Raw genomic sequence first — 20448 nt, forward strand, 5'->3', positions numbered from 1 at the left:
GAAAGGCTGAATCAACCTTGAGCCAGTCAGGGTCAAACTCCTGGCATTAGGCAGAGTTAGCCTGCAATTCTGCATTCTAACCACTGGGAAGGAAGGAAGGAAGGAAGGAAGGAAGGAAGGAAGGAAGGAAGGAAGGAAGGAAAAGGAAAGGGAAAGGGAAAGGGAAAGGAAAGGAAAGGAAAGGAAAGGAAAGGAAAGGGAAGGGAAGGGAAGGGAAGGAAAGGAAAGGAAGGAAAAGAGAGGAGAGGAAGAGTAATAACACTTACTTATATACTGCTTCACAGTTCTTGTATAGCCCTCTCTAAGCCGTTTACAGAGTCAGCCTCTTGCCCCCAACAATCTGGGTCCTCATTTTACCCACCTCGGAAGGATGGAAGGCTGAGTCAACCCTTGAGCCGGTCAGGGTCAAACTCCTGGCATTTGGCAGAATTAGCCTGCAATTCTGCATTCTAACCACTGGGAAGGAAGGAAGGAAGGAAGGAAGGAAGGAAGGAAAGGAAAGGAAAGGAAAGGAAAGGAAAGGAAAGGAAAGGAAGGGAGAGGAGAGGAGAGGAAGAGTAATAACACTTAGACTTATATACTGCTTCACAGTTCTTGTATAGCCCTCTCTAAGCGGTTTACAGAGTCAGCCTCTTGCCCCCAACGATCTGGGTCCTCATTTTACCCACCTCGGAAGGATGGAAGGCCGAGTCAACCTTGAGCCTTGAACCAGTGGTGGGATTCACTTACCTTCCCTACCGGTTCGCAAATGTGAGCATGTGTGCACGCTCATTTCACTCATACACGCGTTGGCCTTGTGCGCATGCACAATGCTCGCGGATTACGTCCGGGCGGAGCCTCCCGAAGTCACCGCTACCGGTTCGCCCGATCCGGAGAGAACCAGCTGAATCCCACCACTGCCTTGAATGCTCAAACTTCCGAACTGCTGACAGCCAGAATTAACCTGCAAGTACAGTGTTCTAGTGTTGTGACACCGACCCCGGAGGCCGACTTATCATGTGAGAGACGGGGAACAGAACATCTAACCACTGTGCTACCACAAACTACCTGTATCTATTTAAAGAACATTACAAGTTAGCAGTTGGCTGTAGAAAATGTCCCTAAAATATATTTCCGACTGTGGAGTCCACAAAGAAACCCACTTTCTGTACCCGAAACCTCCTTTCATACCCTAAAAGGAACATCTGCTTGCTTTTCCCGTTTGAGGAAGGCGTTTTCAGTAAACCGGGAACGGACGACTCGGGTTGCGATTCCAAAGCGCCCGGCAGCTTTCTCTCGCCAGGCCTGACCTCCGTTTCCGCCGAGCGTCTCTCTGCCTCTTGGGGGTCCCCGTCTTCCTTCCTGTTCTTGACATCCTTGCTCTTCCGGGCAGCCGCCCCTGCCTTAGAAAGCATTTTAGGCAGTTGCTCCTGGCATTTCCACGTTTTTGCCACCTTCTGGCTCGGCTTGCCCGAGGACGAGCATTCCCTCGCCACGGCTGGATCCTGGCAAGAGAGTTGATCAAATTTATCCATTAAGTTGGCCACGGGGGACTGAAAGTTTTCTTCCTGGCTGGGGTGCCTCCTGTGCTTTCCTGTCCTATCATCGCTAGTGGTCGGATTGCAATATCCGTTTTTACTGACGGGGTCTCCTTTTTCGGCTGGCCGGATGGAGGTTTTGGTCCTTGGCATGATAGTGCCCGTGTGTTCGATGGAGAGAATGTCGCACTTGGAGCTTTCAAAGCTACCGATGGTCGGTTCGTTGGGCGCTATGACGGGGCTGTAATTCCTGGCCGCGTTTTGCCTGTTTTTCACTTCTTCCAAACTCATATCGTCGTCGTCGAGAAACGCTCCAACGGAGACGGAATTACAGTTTTTACTTTTACCTGTGACGTCAACAACAAAAACAAAAAACGGTGTGGACCAAACTGTAGGCTTTGGGGCTGACTAGATAGCAGGGGTGGGCTGCTGGGGTTCGGGAGAAACTCTAGCTAAGATTCTGTGCAGTTCGGAGAACCCCCAAATCCCACTCCTGTCTGGCCCCGCCCATCCCGCCCCTCCCAGGAGTCCCCACACAGCTTGCTTTGGATGCAGGTAAGTGCAGGGTGCATGTGGGAGGCACGGGGAGGGTGAAAAACAGGCCTACCGGAAGTCCAGGAATACCTCTGGAGCCTGGGGAGGCCGTTTTCGCCCTCCTGGAGTCTCGAAGAAAACCACTGGAGCCTGGGGAGGGCAAAAATGTCTGTCCCTCCCCCCTGTGGTACAGGAGGCTGACTAGGCAATGCCCACCATGGCCATGACTGTCACTGCGTTCTTTTATTTACCAGTTGAGCTCTCATTTCTGGACTATCAGACTTTCCGTAGCTTGCCAAGAATCCTTATCAGTAAGCTAAACTGCGCATGTCTCTCCACCCACATTCTTTCTCACACTTTTCTTTCTTCTCTTGCCAAGAGACGTCTGGCTGCTGAGAAGTAGCCGATAAGAACTTTTGCAAAAATGTAACAAGTAATTTTTAGATAGTAAGATGTTTTATTTTCTTTATAACAAATAAATGAGTTTTCTTAAAAGATATATATTCCGGTTTGTTTTGGCAAGGAAAGGTCTCGATCCACTCCTCTTAATCAAGGTGCGATTATCCCAAAAGCAGAATGGGATTAATGACCACCCAGCAACTGGGCAGAGAACCCCTTGCTAAAATTTTTGAAGCCCACCCCTGCTAGATAGCCCATTGATCTTGTCAATAGTGCTTCTGTTTCTTAGTGCTCCTATTTAAAGAGAGTGGAATTTTCCTCCGAATCTATTTTACATTTAAATTAAAATCTCTCCCATCCATTCCCTGCAGTGGGTTGCGACTACAGGAGAGGCATCATTCTTTGATTTGGCAGGTATCCTTTATTTTTAAGGGAGTATGCCCAGAACAGGGTTTTGAGTGGTGCGGTGGCCTAGAGCTGGCTCTCCCGCCTCACAATCAGGAGGCTGTGAGTTCGATCCTAGGTAGAGGCAGGTATTTTTCTCTCTGTTCACGATGAGAATATATCTGCTGAATATAACTCCACACTGGCGACAGGAAGGGCATCCGGCCAGTAAACCCTCAGCTTCATTCAGTTGCCCAGACTCCACCCTGCAAGGGATTATGGGGTCATTAAAAGAAGACGCTGTCTAGAACAGGGTTTCTCAATCTTGGCAACTTGAAGACATGTGGATTTCAACTCCCAGAATTCCCCAGCCAACCATGTTGGCTTTCTGGGAGTGAAGTCCATACATCTTCAAGATGTCAAGGTTTAGAGGTGCCAGCTGTCCTATTCCCCAAATTTAATCTTACAGGTCCAGGTCTGAGTTGATTGCAATGTAAGAATTTATTTTTTGCAATTACAGATTCAGAAAATGATGGGGATTTAATGAATAAAAACACAATTGGTTACACAGATACCACCAATGCTTTTTAACCAGGGGTGGGCAGCTAATAACTCCTTTGTCCCAAAGGTGTTTTTGTCAAGAGGCAACTGGACTTTCTGGTTTTTCTTTGAAGGCGTTTCGCTTCTCATCCAAGAAGCTTCTTCAGCTCTGACTTGGATGAGAAGCCAAAGGTCTTCAAAGAAAAAAAGAGAAAGTCCAGTTGCCTCTTGAAAAAAAAGGCACCTCTGGGACAACCATGACCTGGACGACTGAGAACCTCCGTAGAGATTTAACAACCTCATTTACGACTTGTGGATTTCACCAACTCCCAGAATTCCTGAGTCAGCCATTGAATTCTGGGAGTTATTATTATTATTACATGTATTTATATGCCGCCATTCTCCTGAAGGACTCAGGGCGGCGAACACAAGTTAAGAAACAAGTACAATAAAATCATAATTTAATCCAAATAATTAGTAGTAAATAATAAAGCCCGGAATCAGTCTCAGCCTATTTGTTTGAAAAGCCAAGTCTTCAGGTCCCGACGGAAGGAGCGGAGATCAGGAGCCGTCCGGAGCTCGGTAGGTAATTCATTCCAGAGGGTGGGAGCACCCACAGAGAACGCCCTACCCCTGGGCACAGCAAGACGACATTGGCTCGCCGTCGGAACCCTGAGGAGAGCAGCTCTATGTGAGCGAACAGGACGGTGAGAGGCAGGCAGGAGAAGGTCCTGCAAATATCCCGGACCTAAGTCATGTAGGGCCTTATAGGTGAGGACTAGCACCTTGAAGCGGATCCGGAGAACCACTGAGATGAAGTCCACAGGTCGTAAAGGGGCCATTTTGTGCTCCACCAGCTAGCTTTCTCCTGGGATTTTTCGAAGCATTAGCAGGTTTGGCTAAATTTGCTTTGCAGATTTAAAGTAATGCATTTAAATCACCCAGCCCAGGTCCCTATTCAGCCTTCAAATCTTACCGTGAGACTGTGGAGGTTTGTTGTGGGCCTCGTTTTCTCCCAGCTGAGCATTACTGCTCATTTCCTGCTGTTGACTCAGGTGGTCTTCTAGGCGTCCTAACCCCTCCTGGGAAGACAGGTCAACAAAACAGCCCAGGAATTCCCAGTATTCGACCCACGGGAACCCCAGCTCGTGAGCTAACTCCCTGCAATAAAATGAGACAGAATGAATCATTTGTGACGGTGTGAAATTAATTTTTGACAACAGATTCACTGAAAGGCGTTTTTTTTAAAAAAACGATCCGCTTCAGGGCTGCGCTTTAGTTACAAAAACTATCCCACACCCAGTTTTCTTCACACACTAAAATGTCAGTTTGTTTTATGCACTTATAGAACATCAAGGAAGAAACCACCACCAAAAAACAACCCCTCTAGATCAGGGGTCCCCAACCTTTCGGACCTCAGGGACCACTAAATTCATAATTTAAAATCCCGTGGGCCACTAATATGATCTGCCTAATGACTGACCGGGTGGTCGTGGCGAGGTGATCATGTGACTGGGTGGGCATGGCCAACTCGATGTCACTTGCGTTGAGGGGCGCCTCGCTGGCCTCTACTCACCTCTCCCTCCCCAGCCACTCCTCGCCTGCCTGCCCGGGCTCCTTAGAAAGCAGTTGTTGGAGCTAAGCAGCCACCACGAGAAAGAGTTGGCAAAACAGCTGGCTAAGTTCAAATTGGATCTGGCCGAGAAGGAGGCTCAGCAGAAGCACCTCACTCAGGACTAGGAGCATAGGCTTTCCAAGCAGAGGGAAGACCTGCGGGAGTGCAAGGCCAGATACCGGCGCCTGGAGGCTCAGCAGGCTGAGATGGTCAGCCAGTTCCAGGCCATGATGCAGTCCCACTGGAACAAGACCCCTTGGCTCTTTGCCACCAGCAGTGCTTCCCTCCAGCCTTCGCCCAAAGCCCCGTACCAGGAGGCTGAAGCAGACCCCAAGTCGGAATTTCTGCCCTCCTCTGACTCTCACAAAAAGACCCCGAAGGGGGAGACTCTCTGCAGCAACACAAAACGTTCATTGCACGTATCTCGCCCAGGGGCTGTAGTTTGAGAACTCCTAATTTAGTGCAATATAAAAAATGCAAATAATTTTTCTGAGGACCACCAAATTTTTCTCACGGACCACCAGTTGGTGACCGCTGTTCTATATTACCATATTTACCCAAAAAGAAGATGATGCCAAATTTCAGAAAAGTCACAATGAAAGATCAGGTAAACAGGTAAATAAAAACATTTGGAGAGATAAAAGTCCGGAGCTAGTTCCAGTTTTCCAATGAGCCAATTCAAATTCTCGGCACCTTCCCTCTTGATGCTATGAAAGTATAGGCTGACGTATTTGCATGCACACACACACATACAAAACACACAGATTGACACCATTGTGTCTTCTTCCCAACCAATAAGCAGGATAGGTCAACCAAAATAAAATAGGGGTAATTGAGCAGGGAAGGGAAAACAACATTTAGATCAGTGTTTCTTAACCACAGCAATTTTAAAATAGGTAGCCTTCAACTCCCAGAATTCCCTGGCTGGAGAATTCTGGGAGTTGAAGGCCAGCTATTTTAAAATTGCCAAGGTTAAGAAACATTGGCTGAGATTGTATCTCTGTGACTAAATGCACCAGTAAATACTCTTCCCAAACATTAATTTTCGAAGGGATTAATATTTAACAGTGCTACTTCTGTAGCCATGTGCAACTCATACCAATTCTATTGTTTCCAACAAATTCTATTGTCTGCTCACACAATCCCTTCCCCTCCCTCAAAGAGCTGTTAAACCACCCAAAAATGTTTCTTTTCCTCTATAACTTTTATAAAAGAACTCCAGCATATGAAATACTCTTAATGCAGAGAGGAATAGGTATGACATGACATTGAATGATAATAATTTTTAAAACATACATTAGTGGCCAAAATTGTGGAAACCTTTTGGGAAAAGTGTATTTTCTAAAACTAGCTAATAACACTTTTTTTTTGGAGTAGTACCATAAAATTATATATCAATGGAAGAATTATTTAATCAAGAATGTAATGCAGTAACTTTTATGAAGGATTTGCTATTAGAATAGCAGTTACAGTATAAAGAAAAGTGAAACACACAGAAAAAACAAGATAAACAAAAATTATCACATCAGTTAATCCTTAGTTGGGTAACCTTTAGCATGAATTTTGGCCTTACATCTTCCCATGGAGTGAACCAAGTCTTTTAGTTCTGCAGCTGTTCTAATGTGAAACCAAGATTGAAGGATGGCTTCTATTAAATGGGTTTTATTGCTGGGTCGCTTCTAACTAACAAGTTTCTTTAGTTGGCTCCATAAATTTTCAAACTGGGTTAAGATCTGGGCTATTCCCAGGCCATTCCAGCAGTGGAATAGGATTATCTTGGAACTCCCAAAAAAAAAAAAAAAAGTGGTGCTATTAACCATCAAACCTCAAAAATACACTTTTCCCAAAAGGTTTCTACAATTTTGGCCACTACTGTAGATTGTTTCCAAAAGAGAATATTTTAAGACAGAAATGCTGAATACAGTGTTTAAGCCTCGCAGACTAATCCCAATGCATTTTTTCCCCAGAGAAAACATTCCAGGTAGCCCTCGACTTAACGACCACAATTGAGCCCAACATTTCTGTCGTTAAGTGAGACATTTTTCAAGTGAGCTTTGCCCCATTTTGCAACCTTTCTCACCACGTTTCTTAAGTGAATCGTGCTGTTCTTAAGTTAGTGACACGGCTGTTATTGACTTGGCTTGTCAGAAGGTCGCAAAAGAGGATCCCATGTCCCCGGGACACGGCAACTGTCAAAAATAGGAGTCAGTTGTCACACCTCTGTATTTTGGTCACATGACCGTGGGGATGCTGCAAAGATCATAACTGTGAAAAACGTAAGTCACATTTTTTCGGTTCTGTTGTAACTTTGACTGGTCACTAAACGAACGGTTGTTAAGTCAAGGACTACCTGTATTGTAGTTAGGAATATTCCACGGCGATGTGTCAAACCACAAAGGAGTATTTAGAAGAAAATGGCAACCATCTCAAAACATTTAATCTCTGCAATAAATGGCCTGTAGATACACCGTGTGAATGTAATAACTAGCTTCGCTATGTGATCGGGTGTGATAAGTTGACACTTAAAAGCCTGAAACTTAATGTAGAATGTGTAACTCTGTAATGTGAGTTTGTGTTAATATAAGGCAACTGGCAGTTGGAACAGAGGGGGAGGGGGAGGGGGAGTAGAATGTCCCAGCCCACAGGCCGGATGAGTCATGCGGTGGCCATGCAGACACCCGGTTCAGCGATGGGGTAGCATCAAAGCGTGCGAATATAAGGCAACTGGCAGTTGGGACAGAGTTCCTTTCAGGTGGGGAGGGGGAGTAGAATGTCTAACTCCTCAGCATCAGAGCGTATGAATATAATACTGTATATGAAATACTAATGCTCTGATGGTCATTTCGAAAAATCCTTTCTTAGCGAGCACCTAGAAGCCAAGAGGAACATATGTGCCAAATTTCAAGTTTGTAGGCTTTACGGTTCTGGAGATTTCGTGATGATGCGTGAGTGGTTTTCGCTTTTATATATATAAATAATGATTACTTGCAGCTCTTGCTAGTCTACTTGGTGCTCATGCTTGGTTTAAAAGGTTTTTTTTTAACGTGTTGAAACAGGACTCTTCCCTGCCTTTTGCCATCTGTCTTCGGGCACCGAGTCTGAAATACCTTCCAACTCGCTCGACCCCTCTTTCCAAATCAGATTTTCGGAGGTGGTAGAAATATTCCGCCCTCTCGCGAGGTGGAGTCTTCCAAAGCCTGCGGAAATCTTCTGCCTGTCAAAAGGGAGAGGAGAGATGAAAGGAACAAAATCCCAACTTTTACAGCCAGCTGGCTTCCTGATGCTTCAGGGAAGAGAAGTAATCCCATGTGGGGGATTTAGGGACCTGTGTGTCAGCCCCTCAAACTGCACTTCGTTCAGGGCTGACATAGAGAAGGGGGAGCATCTGGCAAGAGACCTTTGGCATTTCACCCAGTTAATTCCCTGGAGAGATTATTCCCTAGGAGATGAGATGGGAGGGGGGGGGGAATTCCTGTGAGCTTAGTTAGTAGATAGGAGAATGACTTGGAAGATGGCCAATCAGAACAGGAGAGCAAGCCAGGAAGGGAAGGGTTTTGGAGCAGGAACTCACTGCTGGCTGCAATGAGTTTTGGAACAGAATGTCGTGCTAATAAATGAATGGGTTTCATAAAGAACTTGGCTGAAATGCGATTTATTTTGAGACGACTTCGAACCTTGACACTGTGTTACTCTCAGGGTAGCACAGCCCTGCCTGTTAAATTGTTATTATTAATATAATACCGTGTTCTCCTGTAAATGATATTTTTTTTGAACCCCAAAATAAGTGCTTGGGGTGCTTATTTTTCGGGAGGTCTTATTATTTTGGGGCGCGTGGAGCAAGACGGGGCTCCTCTTGCCATCTGACCTGATTTCCAGCTCTGTCCCCTTAACCCTACCCAGAGGAAATGGCAGGGACCGGCTGTGCATGCATTTAAATATTTTCGGGGAGGGCTTCTTTTCGAGGAGGGCTTATTTTTGGGGAAACACGGTAATATTGTTAAAGTTATTATTATTGTTATTATTAATTAATGTACAGGCAGTCCTCAATTTATGACCATTCATTTAGCAAGTGTTTGAAGTTACGACGGCACTGGGGAAAAAAGGGATTTATGACTAGGATTCACACGCAACCCCATGGCAGCATCCCCATCGTCACGTTATCAAAATTTGGATGCCTGGCAACTGGCTTATATTTATGACAGATGCAGTATCCTCCCTCCCCCCCCCTCTCTCTCTCTGTGTGTGTGTGTGTGTGTGTGTGTGTGTGTGTGTGTGTGTGTGTGAGAGAGAGAGAGAGAGAGAGAGAGAGAGAGAGAGAGAGAGAGAGAGAGAGAGAGAGAGAGAGAGAGAGAGAGAGAGAGAGAGAGAGAGAGAGAGGTGATCACTTTTTGCAACCTTCTAACAAGCAAAGTCAAACAGGAAGCCGGATTGGCTACCATGCTTCATGACTGCAAGGAGTCGCTTAACAATGGTGGCAAGAAAGTCATAAAGTGGAGCAAAGTTCATTCAGCGCTTAACTGTCTCCCTAAACAACAGAAACTTTGGGTTCAATTGTGATCATACATGAAGGACTGCCTGTACCTCCCCTGCCCAGCACACTTCCATGCCTGCTTCATCTTTAGATACGGCATCTTCATCCTAATTTCACAGTCCCACAATAAAAATAATTTCCTTTTTACGATCCTGTAATCCCTTAATTCAGGGTAGAGTTGGGTGACTGGGTGGAGCTGAGCGTTTACTGGCCGGATGCCCTTCCTGACACCTACATGGTGTTCACAATTTTCTCTTTGCACCCTGAGAAACGCCTGGGATTTAACTCTCCACCTTCTGAGTGGGAGGCGAGAGTCTTCACCACTAGGCTGCCATGCTGCTCCTTCTCACAGTCTCGCAATACGACATCAAAAACGGAAGAAGGCGCTTCAGCGAAGAGCCTCTTTGCTCTCCTTACCTTGGAAGGACTCAGCGGCCCTGCATAAGCCCTCACTGTCAGCATTGGATCTTTGGGGCTACCGAGGTATCTGGGCAAAGAAGCGAGCGGGCTGCTGTCGGTTTGATCTGGGGACCAGGGGGCGCCAATCATGGGCGAAGTGGCGTTATCTTCCGCTCTGAAGAGGGGCACGTAACATTGACCTGATTCACAAAGGAACAAAAGGGAATATTCAGGTGGAGAGCCTCCAAGGAACTGGTAGAATTTTCTACACATCTGCCCCCATCTCTGCTGCTGGTGTAGGAAATATTTCTCAACCTCATCACTGCCTGCAGATTTTTAAATTTTTAAGATATTTATTTGCTTCAATACGGCTGGGTTTGATATCAGTCAAAAAGAAAAGAAAAAAAAACTACACTAAATATCCTTTGGGTCTTGAGTTGTGCCATTTGCTTTTCGAATCGCCCCAAAGCAGATGTGGTAGAATGAAGCCCCGTAGACAGCCAATGTGAAATGCAAACCTTCCAAGTGTTCCCTGATTTTTGTTTTCAGATCCGCCGATTTATTTTTGCTCCTTTCGCAGATGACCTGTTAGGCAAGAAGGCGTAAGGTGTATTAGTTAAGCTAAGTCGCCTCGTATTTTGTACTTAAAAGGGGAACCGAGCTATAAAGCAGCATTTCAAAAGCCTCAGCAACTTTAAGACATGTGGACTTTTTCAGAGTTTCTTGCAAAAATCAAATCCAGAAGCACACACAGATAACTGATTCAGCAGGATTCATTAACTTCTCTTTATATACATAATAACAGATGAAGTAAATTTTACAATACCAATATAGATTCCTCTTACAAGCAAAACACAAGGCAGGAGAGAACAGTTAGTTTCATTTCAGCAGAGCAGACAAGCACACACACTCTAGTTTCAGTTTCAATCCTCTGTATAGACTCAGAAGCTGCAGACTAAGACAGCCCTGGCTCCAGTCTGTCTCAGCTTCCAATTGGCTGACTTAGTTACTATGCCTATTTATTGGCTGACCTAGTTACCATGTGTTCTGCCAGTTCATGAATAATCTGACAGATTTCAACTCCCAAAATGCCTCAGCCTGCATGGCTGGGGCATTCTGGGAATTGAAATCCACATGTCTTAAAGTTGCTGAGGTGTAAAGTGTTTTTAATGTGAAATCAAGACATTTACGACATGCTTTGAATGTGACTTACATCTGCTGGAGTTTGACTGTATTTATTTTTTGGATTCTTTACGATGCCCGGATGGGAAGCGAGAACACTGACCACATCTGGATTCCCAAACTTGCAAGCGAAGTGCAGCGGAGTATCAAATACCTACAAAAAAATAAACATTATGAATAATCCATTATTATCCACTGTTCCTGTGCGGATTGGGCGGATCTGCTTTCTACCTCCCAAAATTTGTTTCTATTCTAAAATTCTATTTTAGGGACAATAGCAATGGATTCTTGAGGCTGGTAGAAACGAGTGAAGGAATGCAGGAAGCCAAAAATGAGTGGATATTAGACAACTCTCCTTCATATTTCCAGGCCTGTGCTTAGATTGATGATATTATCCATTCAGTCATGTCCGACTTTTGGCGATTCTGTGGGCTGGGTCTCTCCACATCTTCCAATCTCGCACTAATTCTTTCAATTGTTCTATGCTCTGGCTGGGATCAGCTTCGATGGTGTCCAGCCACCGTGTTCTTTGTGGTGTGGCCTGTTGGCTGCCGGCCCCTCCAGCAGCCGAATCAGATGAGGAGGAGGAAGAGGCATGGGAGTCAGGGCCAGCATCAAGGTAACCTGAGAGCTCCAAGGGAGAAGACGGGATGGAGCTGTCAGAGATAGAGACAGAGGCCGTCCATCAGCCCTCAAATGGAGAGTCAACAGCCCCCAGGTCTGAAGGTGGCTGATGAGGAAGAGGAGGAACAGCTGGGTCCAGTGCCTGACGCAGGGATGCGCAGAAGACAGAGGCGAGGAGAGCAGTGGAAATCTATGGGACGGTCCTTGGGATGGAAGAGCCACCACTGCTAGCGAAGCCCCACCCTAGCTCTGGGGATAAAAGGCAGAGGGCAGAGATGAATAGAGGTGGCAGACAACTATTCATCTCCCTGCCGGACAGACTTGTTAGCCTGTGTTGAGAGAGAAACTTTTTGGTGGGGCTGCTGGCGCTCCTAATAAAGGAATCATTGATTTAACTTCAGAAGATTTGCCGTGTTTGGGAGCCGGGTCAGAACACTTTGGTGGCCTGGTTTCCTTTTACCGCTGACACTTCCAAACATAATTGCTTTCTGCAGTGAATTCCCCCGCACGACATGGCCAAAGTAAGTGAGAGGCAGTTATGTTTTGCCTTCCAGTGACATCTGGTGTTATGGAGAACACTGTATCGGGCAGAATCCAACTGAAATGAGTAGCACTTTTCCACTCAAATTCACAGAGGGAATTTACCACTGCTATCTTTCGCTGATTTCCTAGGATAAATGCGAATGGTCCCACTAAACCTGAGTCGCTTTGGACAGCAGGATGGGTGGCATTATCATCGTCTTTTAATGACCCCATCATCCCTTGCGGGGTGGAGTCTGGGCGACTGAATGGAACTAGCAGAGTGTTTTAATGGCCGGATGCCCTTCCTGTCACCAATACGGAGATTTGTTCAGCAGATATAGCCTCATCGTGCCAAGAAAGAGAAATATCTGCCTCTACGTAGGATCAGAACTCCACCTCTAGGCCACCACTCCTATGGATGGCATTATGTATTTATAAATAAATAAACTGAATGAACCTTGGTTCTAAGCGGAGATGTGTCCGGCAGCATCTTTGAATGTGTCCGAGATGGCCCTTGGAAAGGAACAGGGTTTACTGCGAATATTTCAGCATGAAAACCGAGGGAGGCTCACCATTTTATCTGGCGTGTTCAGATAAAGATCCACTATGTAACTGATGCGCTTCTCCAACATGACGGTGTCGTCGTCAGGGTACATCAGCCGCATAAATTCAGGGTTTTCCAGAGTGTCCAACAGCAGCCGGCAAATGCCAGGTTGATTCTCTTTGGCTGCCACATGCATGACGTTGTATCGACACCCCTCCTAGAAAAAGAACAGAGGTTTTTTTTGGGATTCCTCCATTCCAGCATAAACCCAACTTCCTTTTTTCCTGGGGGGCTGTTTCCCAGACTCTGCTATCAGCCTCAAAATTAGCTGATGAGGAGAAACCGGGTGTCACGCCGAATTGGTGTATTTGGAGTCAGTTTGGTGTAGTGGTTGGGGAGTTGGCCTAGAAACCAGGTGGGAGTTCTAGTCTCACCTTAGGTATGAAAGCCATCTGGGTGATTTTGGGCCAGTCACCAGGTGACTGGGAGTTCTAGTCTCACTTTAGGCATGAAAGCCAACTGGGTGATTTTGGGCCAGTCAGCAGGTGACTGGGAGTTCTAGTCTCACTTTAGGCATGAAAGCCAGCTGGGTGATTCTGGGCCAGTCACCAGGTGACTGGGAGTTCTAATCTCACTTTAGGCATGAAAGCCAGCTGGGTGATTTGAGCCAGCCACCAGGTGACTGGGAGTTCTAGTCCCACCTCAGGCATGAACGCTGGCTGGGTGTCTTTGGGCCAGTCTCATTCTCTAAGCCTAATCCACCTCACAGGATTGGGGTGTTTGTGTGTGGGGGGAATAGGAGGAAGAAATATTAGGTAGGTTCACCACCTTGAGTTATTTGTAAAGATAATCAAGGTGGGATATGAATAAAGAAATAAACTGCTCTGATGCCAAGACAGACCCACAAGGCAGCTACACATGTTCCTTAACAATCATGTCTGGAGGGGAGAGGAGGGAAAAAAGGGATCTGTTTGTCCTGCAGCTGAGAGTGGCCGTAGCACCTTTTTTTTTACCTGGACAATTGTCGGATTGTCTCCAGAGCCGATGAGATAGCGAGGATTACTCCAGATGAGTTCTAAGAAAGCACTTTCGTCTCCTTTCTCCACGGCTTTCCGAAGCTTTGCTGTCAGGTCCTGGGTACGAGGGCTTTTGTAACTGTTGGCTCTTTCTTTACTGACCGTTTCCAGTTCAGGAGAGCACAAACCATCTGTTAAAAAGATATAAATAGCATGGTGCACGCTCCTGATTGAATACAAGCTGAAAAAAATGCACATTGGCATCTGGCAAAATGCAAACTTACTTCTTACATGCAAAGGTCTGAAATGGCACCCATTAGAGCTTTTGGTTTTCATTTGTCCACTTAATGTGTGAAATTTTAATTTTTAAAACGCTAGGGCAGGCTTAAGCATCCGTGGTCCTCTGTAATAGGATTAAACGCTTTCAGCATTCTTACCCTACCCCATACACACACTTAGAAGGTAAGCCTACGAAGCAGCTCTCACTGCTGACTTCACCTCTATTAGCTGCTCTCAAGATTCAGAGGTGGCTCTTTTTTCACAACCCTGCAAGTTCATTTTTAAAGCACAGCTCATCCTTCTCTATAGTAATGGTCAGGTGTTTAAAGCAGCCTAAAAGCCACTTAGGGACGCAGTGGCTCAGTGGCTAAGAATGCTGAGCTTGTCGATCAAAAGGTCGGCAGTTCAGCGGTTCGAATCCCTAGTTCCGTGTAACGGGGTGAGCTCCCGTGACTTGTCCCAGCTTCTGCCAACCTAGCAGTTCGAAAGCACGTAAAAAATGCAAGTAGAAAAATAAGGTCCACCTTTGGTGGGAAGGGAACAGCGTTCCGTGTGCCTTTAGCGTTTAGTCGTGCTGGCCACATGACCACGGAGACGTCTTCGGACAGCGCTGGCTCTTCGGCTTTGAAACAGAGATGAGCACCGCCCCCTAGAGTCAGGAATGACTAGCACATATGTGCGAGGGGAACCTTTACCTTTTACTAAAAGCCATTTAATTCTAAAAGCCCTTGTGGAACACACTTAAGCCTCCCGCTTACCTCTACCGAAGACCGAACAGACTTTGACAGGAGACAGAGAGATGGTAGACTTGTTTGGAGACGGGAAGTAATCACAGACGCCTTTCGCAAATTTCTCTGCATCTTCTCGGTTTGAGAACGCTTTAAAACGTGACCCCTTAATCATTTTTACAGCTTGCAAAGCTTCCTTTTTGTCCTCATAGACATGTACCCTTTCTGGGAGGGGGGGAAAAAACAGCAGTGAAGAAAATTCATTTCCGATGAAAACAGAAATCTGTCCTTCAACTTTTAATCCCAAATCCTCTTTAGCTACTTTATGAGATGGCAATTTACAGCAAAAAACACTCAGATCAATTACAGCAAATCTGCTTTTTGGTGAATTTTACTTTGGGGGGAATAACTGCGATACCACAGAACCACCTCTGCAATTTGTTTTTTCCAGGGCCTTCCACCTAACCGATCAATTCTAGTCAAAACTGCAAAGAGGAATCCAATTAAAGCCGCAGGACACACCATCAATACTGGAAAACAACTGCTAACTCGAGTTAAAATCACCTAAGATTATGATGCAACTTGGGGTTGTTTTTTCATCAGCAAGTCAATTTTGTTCCTTGCAAAACTAAACAACCTTTTGAAAGGAACTTAATTTGCTTAAAATCATGGCTCCAAGTCAGAGACAACATTTAAACAAAAAAAAGCAATTAGATTTACAGTATATGTTTTGATGTCCTCCGGCACTGTTTTAAGGAGCCTCAAAGAATCTGTTGCATCTTCTGGGTCCTTGTTATTGCTTCCATTTCTGCTCAAGATTTTATAGTTCCAAAACAGGTTGTAATTAACAACTTGATCTTATCTTGTTGGAACAAACCGATCCTTAATACAGAATTGGGAATTCAGCCTGAAGGGCCAATTAAGGTAAGAGCTAAGAATTGGAAGGAGACTGTCTTTCAAGAAAGCACGTGTTCCTGGAAAAATTGGGCAAGGTGGATTTAGCCCAGGGGTCAGCAACCTGTGGCTCTGGAGCCGCATATGGCTCTTTCACCCCTCTGCTGTGACTCCCTGTCACTCAAAATATGTGTCACGACCGCCAATATGCGACACCCACCGGCACACGATTTATTGAGTTTTTCGACCCCCGGTAGGCCAACCATGGATAAATCCATGAAAAGAAAAGTTTCCGAAGAAAACAGAACGTTTAATTCAACTACATAGGCTAGTTTTGTGGCTGCTCAAGAAATAGTCAGGCACTGGAAGGGTTTTGTGGCTCCCGGTGTTTTCTTTTCTGTGGGAAATGGGTCCAAATGGCTCTTTGAGTGTTTAAGGTTGTAGATCCCTGACTTAGCCTATGGGGCTATCCCTGAATTCAGCAAACTGAAGATTGCCAGTTTTGGATATAACAAACAGCTGGGTTCCTTTTAACAAGAGAAACAAATATTTGTGATTCCAAAAACAAGCAAGGTGGTGGTGGGTAGGGATGGAGGCACCTTGCAAGCTCAAGATTCATGCAGAATTATCTCCTTCCTCTTAAAAGCTCTACTAAATCATCATTAATACATCCAGCTGATCTCTTTGGTAAAGAAAGACATACACCCTAGTATTTTTGTACCCCAAATGTTCCAATTTTGCATGGGGGGAGGGGGCACACATGAATCACCAAACAAATTCAAAATCATAATCCATAAACATTAAGCTTTGGGTACCACATCCCTGGAAAAAAAAAATAGTATCGATCCTTGAAAAATGCAGCACTGCTATTTTTATGCCGAGTATTTATTGCTATCACACTAAAAGGTCTCCTCCAGCGGCCATTTCTTCTCAAGTAATTTGACCGCACTGGCGCTGGGTGCACATTAAGCGCGGGAAATCAATGCCCTCCTGTTGAATTTTTCATTTGCTGGCTGTAAGAAAGCCATCTATTAAGCCTCGTTGCCATTTGTCTCACATGAAGGAGTCTCGGACTCTTAAGGCAGCTAACCGTCTGCTGTCTGTCCTCGCAGTCGTGCTGCAGAAAGTCAGATATTGCTGGGACTGCAAGATCCATCGGCACCAAGCAGCCTGCCCAATTTCAGGGAGATGCTGTCAAGAGTTATCAGGGGGGGAAAAAGATGTGTTTACAGGACGACTAGTCCTCGACTTGCAACCACAACTGAGCCCCAAATTTCCATCCACCAAGCAAGGTGGATGTTTAAGTGTGCTTTGCCTCATTTTATGACCTGCTTGGCTATTGTTAAGCGAATTGCTGCAATTTTTAAGTGAATCAAGCAGTGCATGGTTTTTCCCCCTATGGACTCTGCTTGTCGGAAGTCGACTGGGAAGGTTGCAAATGGTGACCACAGGGCCCTAGGATGCTGCGTCATAAATATGAGTCACGCCTGGTGTCTGAATTTTGATCACGTGACCATGGGGACACTGTGACAGTCTTAAGTGTGAAAAACGGTCATAAGTCACTTTTTCAGTGCCATTGTAACTTTAAATGGCCACTAAATGAATGCTTGTCCCAAAGGTGCTTTTTCAAGAGGCAACTGGTCTTTTTTGTTTTTTCTTTGATTTTGTTTCTCATCCAAGAAGCTTCTTCAGCTCTGACAGGATGGTGGGGAATGGAAGGATTTATACTCCTTGCAGGCAGCTGGTCATATCAACCTCCAAGTGGCCTCAAGGACCCCCTAAAACAGCGGTCATCAACTGGTGGTCTGTGGACCACTGGTGGTCTGCGAGAAAAATTTGGTGGTCTGCAGAAAAATTATTTGCATTTTTTATATTGCACTAAATCAGGAGTCAACTACGGCCCCTCGGCCGGATACGTGCAATGAACATTTCTGTTGCTGCAGAGAGTCTCCCCCTTTGGGGTCTTCTTGTGTGGGTCGGAGGGGGGCAGAAATTCCAACTTGGGGTCTGCTTCAGCCTCTTGGTGCAGGGCTTTGGGGGAAGGCTGGAGAGAAGTGCTGCTGGCGGCGAAGAGCCGGAGGGCTTTGTTCCAGTGGGACTGCCTCATGGCCTGGAACTGGCTGACCATCTCAGCCCACTGAATCTCCAGGCACTGGTACCTGGCCTTGCACCCCCGCAGGTCTTCCCTCTGCTTGGAAAGCCTATGCTCCTAGTCCTCAGTGAGGTGCTTCTGCTGAGCCTCCTTCTCGGTCAGATCCAATTTGAAGTGAGCCAGCTGTTCTGCCAACTCTTTCTCATGGTGGCTGCTTAGCTCCAACAACTGCTTCCTGTTGGGGCCCTAAGGAGCCTCAGTGTGAAGGCGAGGAGTGGCTGGGAGGGGAAGGGCGAGTAGAAGCCAGCGAGGTGCCCCTTGATGCAAGTGACATTGAGTTGGCCACGGCCACCCAATCACATGACCACCTAGCCATGCCCACCCAGGTGGTCATTAGGCAGATCATATTAGTGGTCCGTGGGATTTAACATTATGAATTTAGTGGTCCCTGAGGTCCAAAAGATTGGTGACCCCTGCTCTAAAAGGATACAAATGACCAGCTGTCTGCCAAGGACTATCAATCCTTCCATTCCCCACCATCCAGTCAGAGCTGAAGAAGCTTCTTAGATGAGAAGCGAAACGTCTTCAAAGAAAAACAAAGAACGGTCCAGTTGCCTCTTGAAAAAAGCATCTTTGGGACAACCATGACCTGGAGGACCGAGAATCTCCATAGACATTTAAATGAATGGTTATTAAGACACCGTCAACGAAGGAGGCCCTGAAGGGACCAATTTCAAGCGTATTTATAAAAGAAACTCTTACCATTTCTGGTCAATATGTCATCGTACACTGGGCACACCCCGTAGTAGAGCAGAGGCTCCTTGGAGAGATTCTGGGAACGAACAGGAGCGCCGTTCGCGTCACGCAGCAGCGCTTCCTCCTCGGGAGGGTTCAGACCCATGCTGTAGCCAAAATCACCCTCCTCGGGAGGGGAAGCAAGGTGGCCGTTCGTTTTTCCAGATTCTGGCTGATTCCCATCAGTTGCAGCAGTTCCAGGGACGCCGTTCGAAAAGGGAGCTGTGGCCTCGGAGGGTCCTTGCTGTTCCCATAAAGCCTGGGCCAATCTTTTTTCAAAAATAGACCTCGTGGTCAGGGTGATGGGCCCGCATTTCAGGCCAGCTTTGATGATCTCGTCTCTCAGCTCATCGGGGGTCAGTTGTTTTAATCGGGAGAAGATTTCATCCATTGTTATCCTCCCTGTAAGCCAAAAAAAAAAAAAAAAAAAAAGTTCAAGTACATCAGAAGTACAGGTAGTCCTCGACTTACAACAGTTCATTTAGCGACCCAAGTTGCACCGGCACTGAAAAAAGTGACTTATGACTATTTTTCACACTTACGACCCTTGCGGCATCCAAACTTTTAGACACTTGGCAACTGACTCACACTTATGACGGTGGCAGTGTCCCCGGGGTCATGTGGTCACCTTCTGACAAGCAAAATCAATGGGGAAATCAGATTCACTTAACAACCGTGTCACTCACTTAACAACCAGTGATTCCTTAACCACTGTGGCAAGAATGGTGGTAAAATGGGGCAAAAGTCACTTAACAGATGTCTCGCTTAGCAACAGAAATCTTGGGCTCAATTGTGATCGTGAGTTGAGGGCTAACCTGTATGGTTAAAAAGCTACGCAAATATAGGCAGAGTCAAAAGACGTATTGGTCCATTATGTTCCACATTGGTTGGATCAGTGTTTTTCAACCTTGGCAACTTCAAAATGCAAGGACTTCAACTCCCAGAATTCCCCAGCCATCATGTTAATGGGGCTAGACACCCCCTAAAGCACTGTGCACACTTATGGACATCATAAAGACTCAGGAAAAAAAAAACCCTTCTAGATAAGACAAGTTTGATAAACTCAGTTACAGCTGGATTGAAATATATTTAATAACTAATTAATTAAACATGTTCAATCTTCAAAGTTATTGTAGTATTTAAAAAAAAGCAGATTAGATCATTAATGGATGCCCTTAATCTATTTCTCTTTTAGCACAGGATCTAATGTTAGCAGCAAGCATGCTGAGAATTATTCTAGATCTTAATCATTAAGCATCTGGCAGAATGCTTAAATCCACTTCTGCTCCCTTATTTAAAAATAGAACGAAGTAAGAGCAAAATCTCAACCGTAAAAGGAAAGCTGCCGTTGAAGACTGGAAATAGACATAAATAAACAGAACGTTTCAGTGGAGTAAGAATATTGGATATATTAATTTTACCAATATTTTAGAATAGAAAAATTGCTACCAACTCCAAAAAATCATGGATTTCGAAAGCGGGTTGGTTTCTTTTAAAATGGAAAATAAATCGGTCCTCCTGCCATAAGATTCTTTTAGGGATTTTTTTTCCTCTGTATTGTTTCAAATTGAAGACACTGATGCCAAATAAATGCTAATTTAACATGTATTTAGTACTTTCTTGGGAAGCCTAAATACTTCAGACAATCTAACCAAAATCTCAAATCATCCTGAAACAGTTCCTCTGGACTAGAGATACATCTTTGCATTCAACGGAATTTGAATACTCTTAAGATATGTTGACATCTTTGCAAATTTTATTATTGTTGATCACAAATGGAGAATACCATGCAACAAAAATAGTTTTAATTTAAATATATAAATACGTATTGCTTTCATGTCATCTATCACATC

At 45.3% G+C, this 20448-nt stretch overlaps 1 protein-coding gene across 4 annotated transcripts in view; it reads right to left on the minus strand.

The window, feature by feature from the left end:
- ANKLE2 (ankyrin repeat and LEM domain containing 2) overlaps window positions 1-20448 on the minus strand; it is a 30669-nt gene that overhangs the window by 7506 nt on the left and 2715 nt on the right. For all 4 annotated transcript variants that reach the window (XR_015730269.1, XM_034435826.3, XM_034435825.3 and 1 more), the window contains exons 2-11: window positions 18563-18997; window positions 14845-15039; window positions 13805-13998; window positions 12820-13008; window positions 11133-11255; window positions 10438-10504; window positions 9938-10119; window positions 8097-8203; window positions 4351-4535; window positions 1171-1864 (exon numbers count right to left, since the gene is read on the minus strand). Coding sequence is in view for 3 of the 4 variants with exons in the window: in XM_034435825.3 (XP_034291716.2) it covers window positions 1171-1864; window positions 4351-4535; window positions 8097-8203; window positions 9938-10119; window positions 10438-10504; window positions 11133-11255; window positions 12820-13008; window positions 13805-13998; window positions 14845-15039; window positions 18563-18997 (2371 nt within the window). In the remaining variant the exon portion in view is untranslated. The remainder of the gene's footprint in view (window positions 1-1170; window positions 1865-4350; window positions 4536-8096; window positions 8204-9937; window positions 10120-10437; window positions 10505-11132; window positions 11256-12819; window positions 13009-13804; window positions 13999-14844; window positions 15040-18562; window positions 18998-20448) is intronic.

The sequence above is a fragment of the Pantherophis guttatus genome, chromosome 17 (genome assembly GCF_059756535.1).
Source record: "Pantherophis guttatus breed Tessera chromosome 17, ASM5975653v1, whole genome shotgun sequence".
In the NCBI taxonomy this organism is placed as follows: Eukaryota; Metazoa; Chordata; class Lepidosauria; order Squamata; family Colubridae; genus Pantherophis; species Pantherophis guttatus.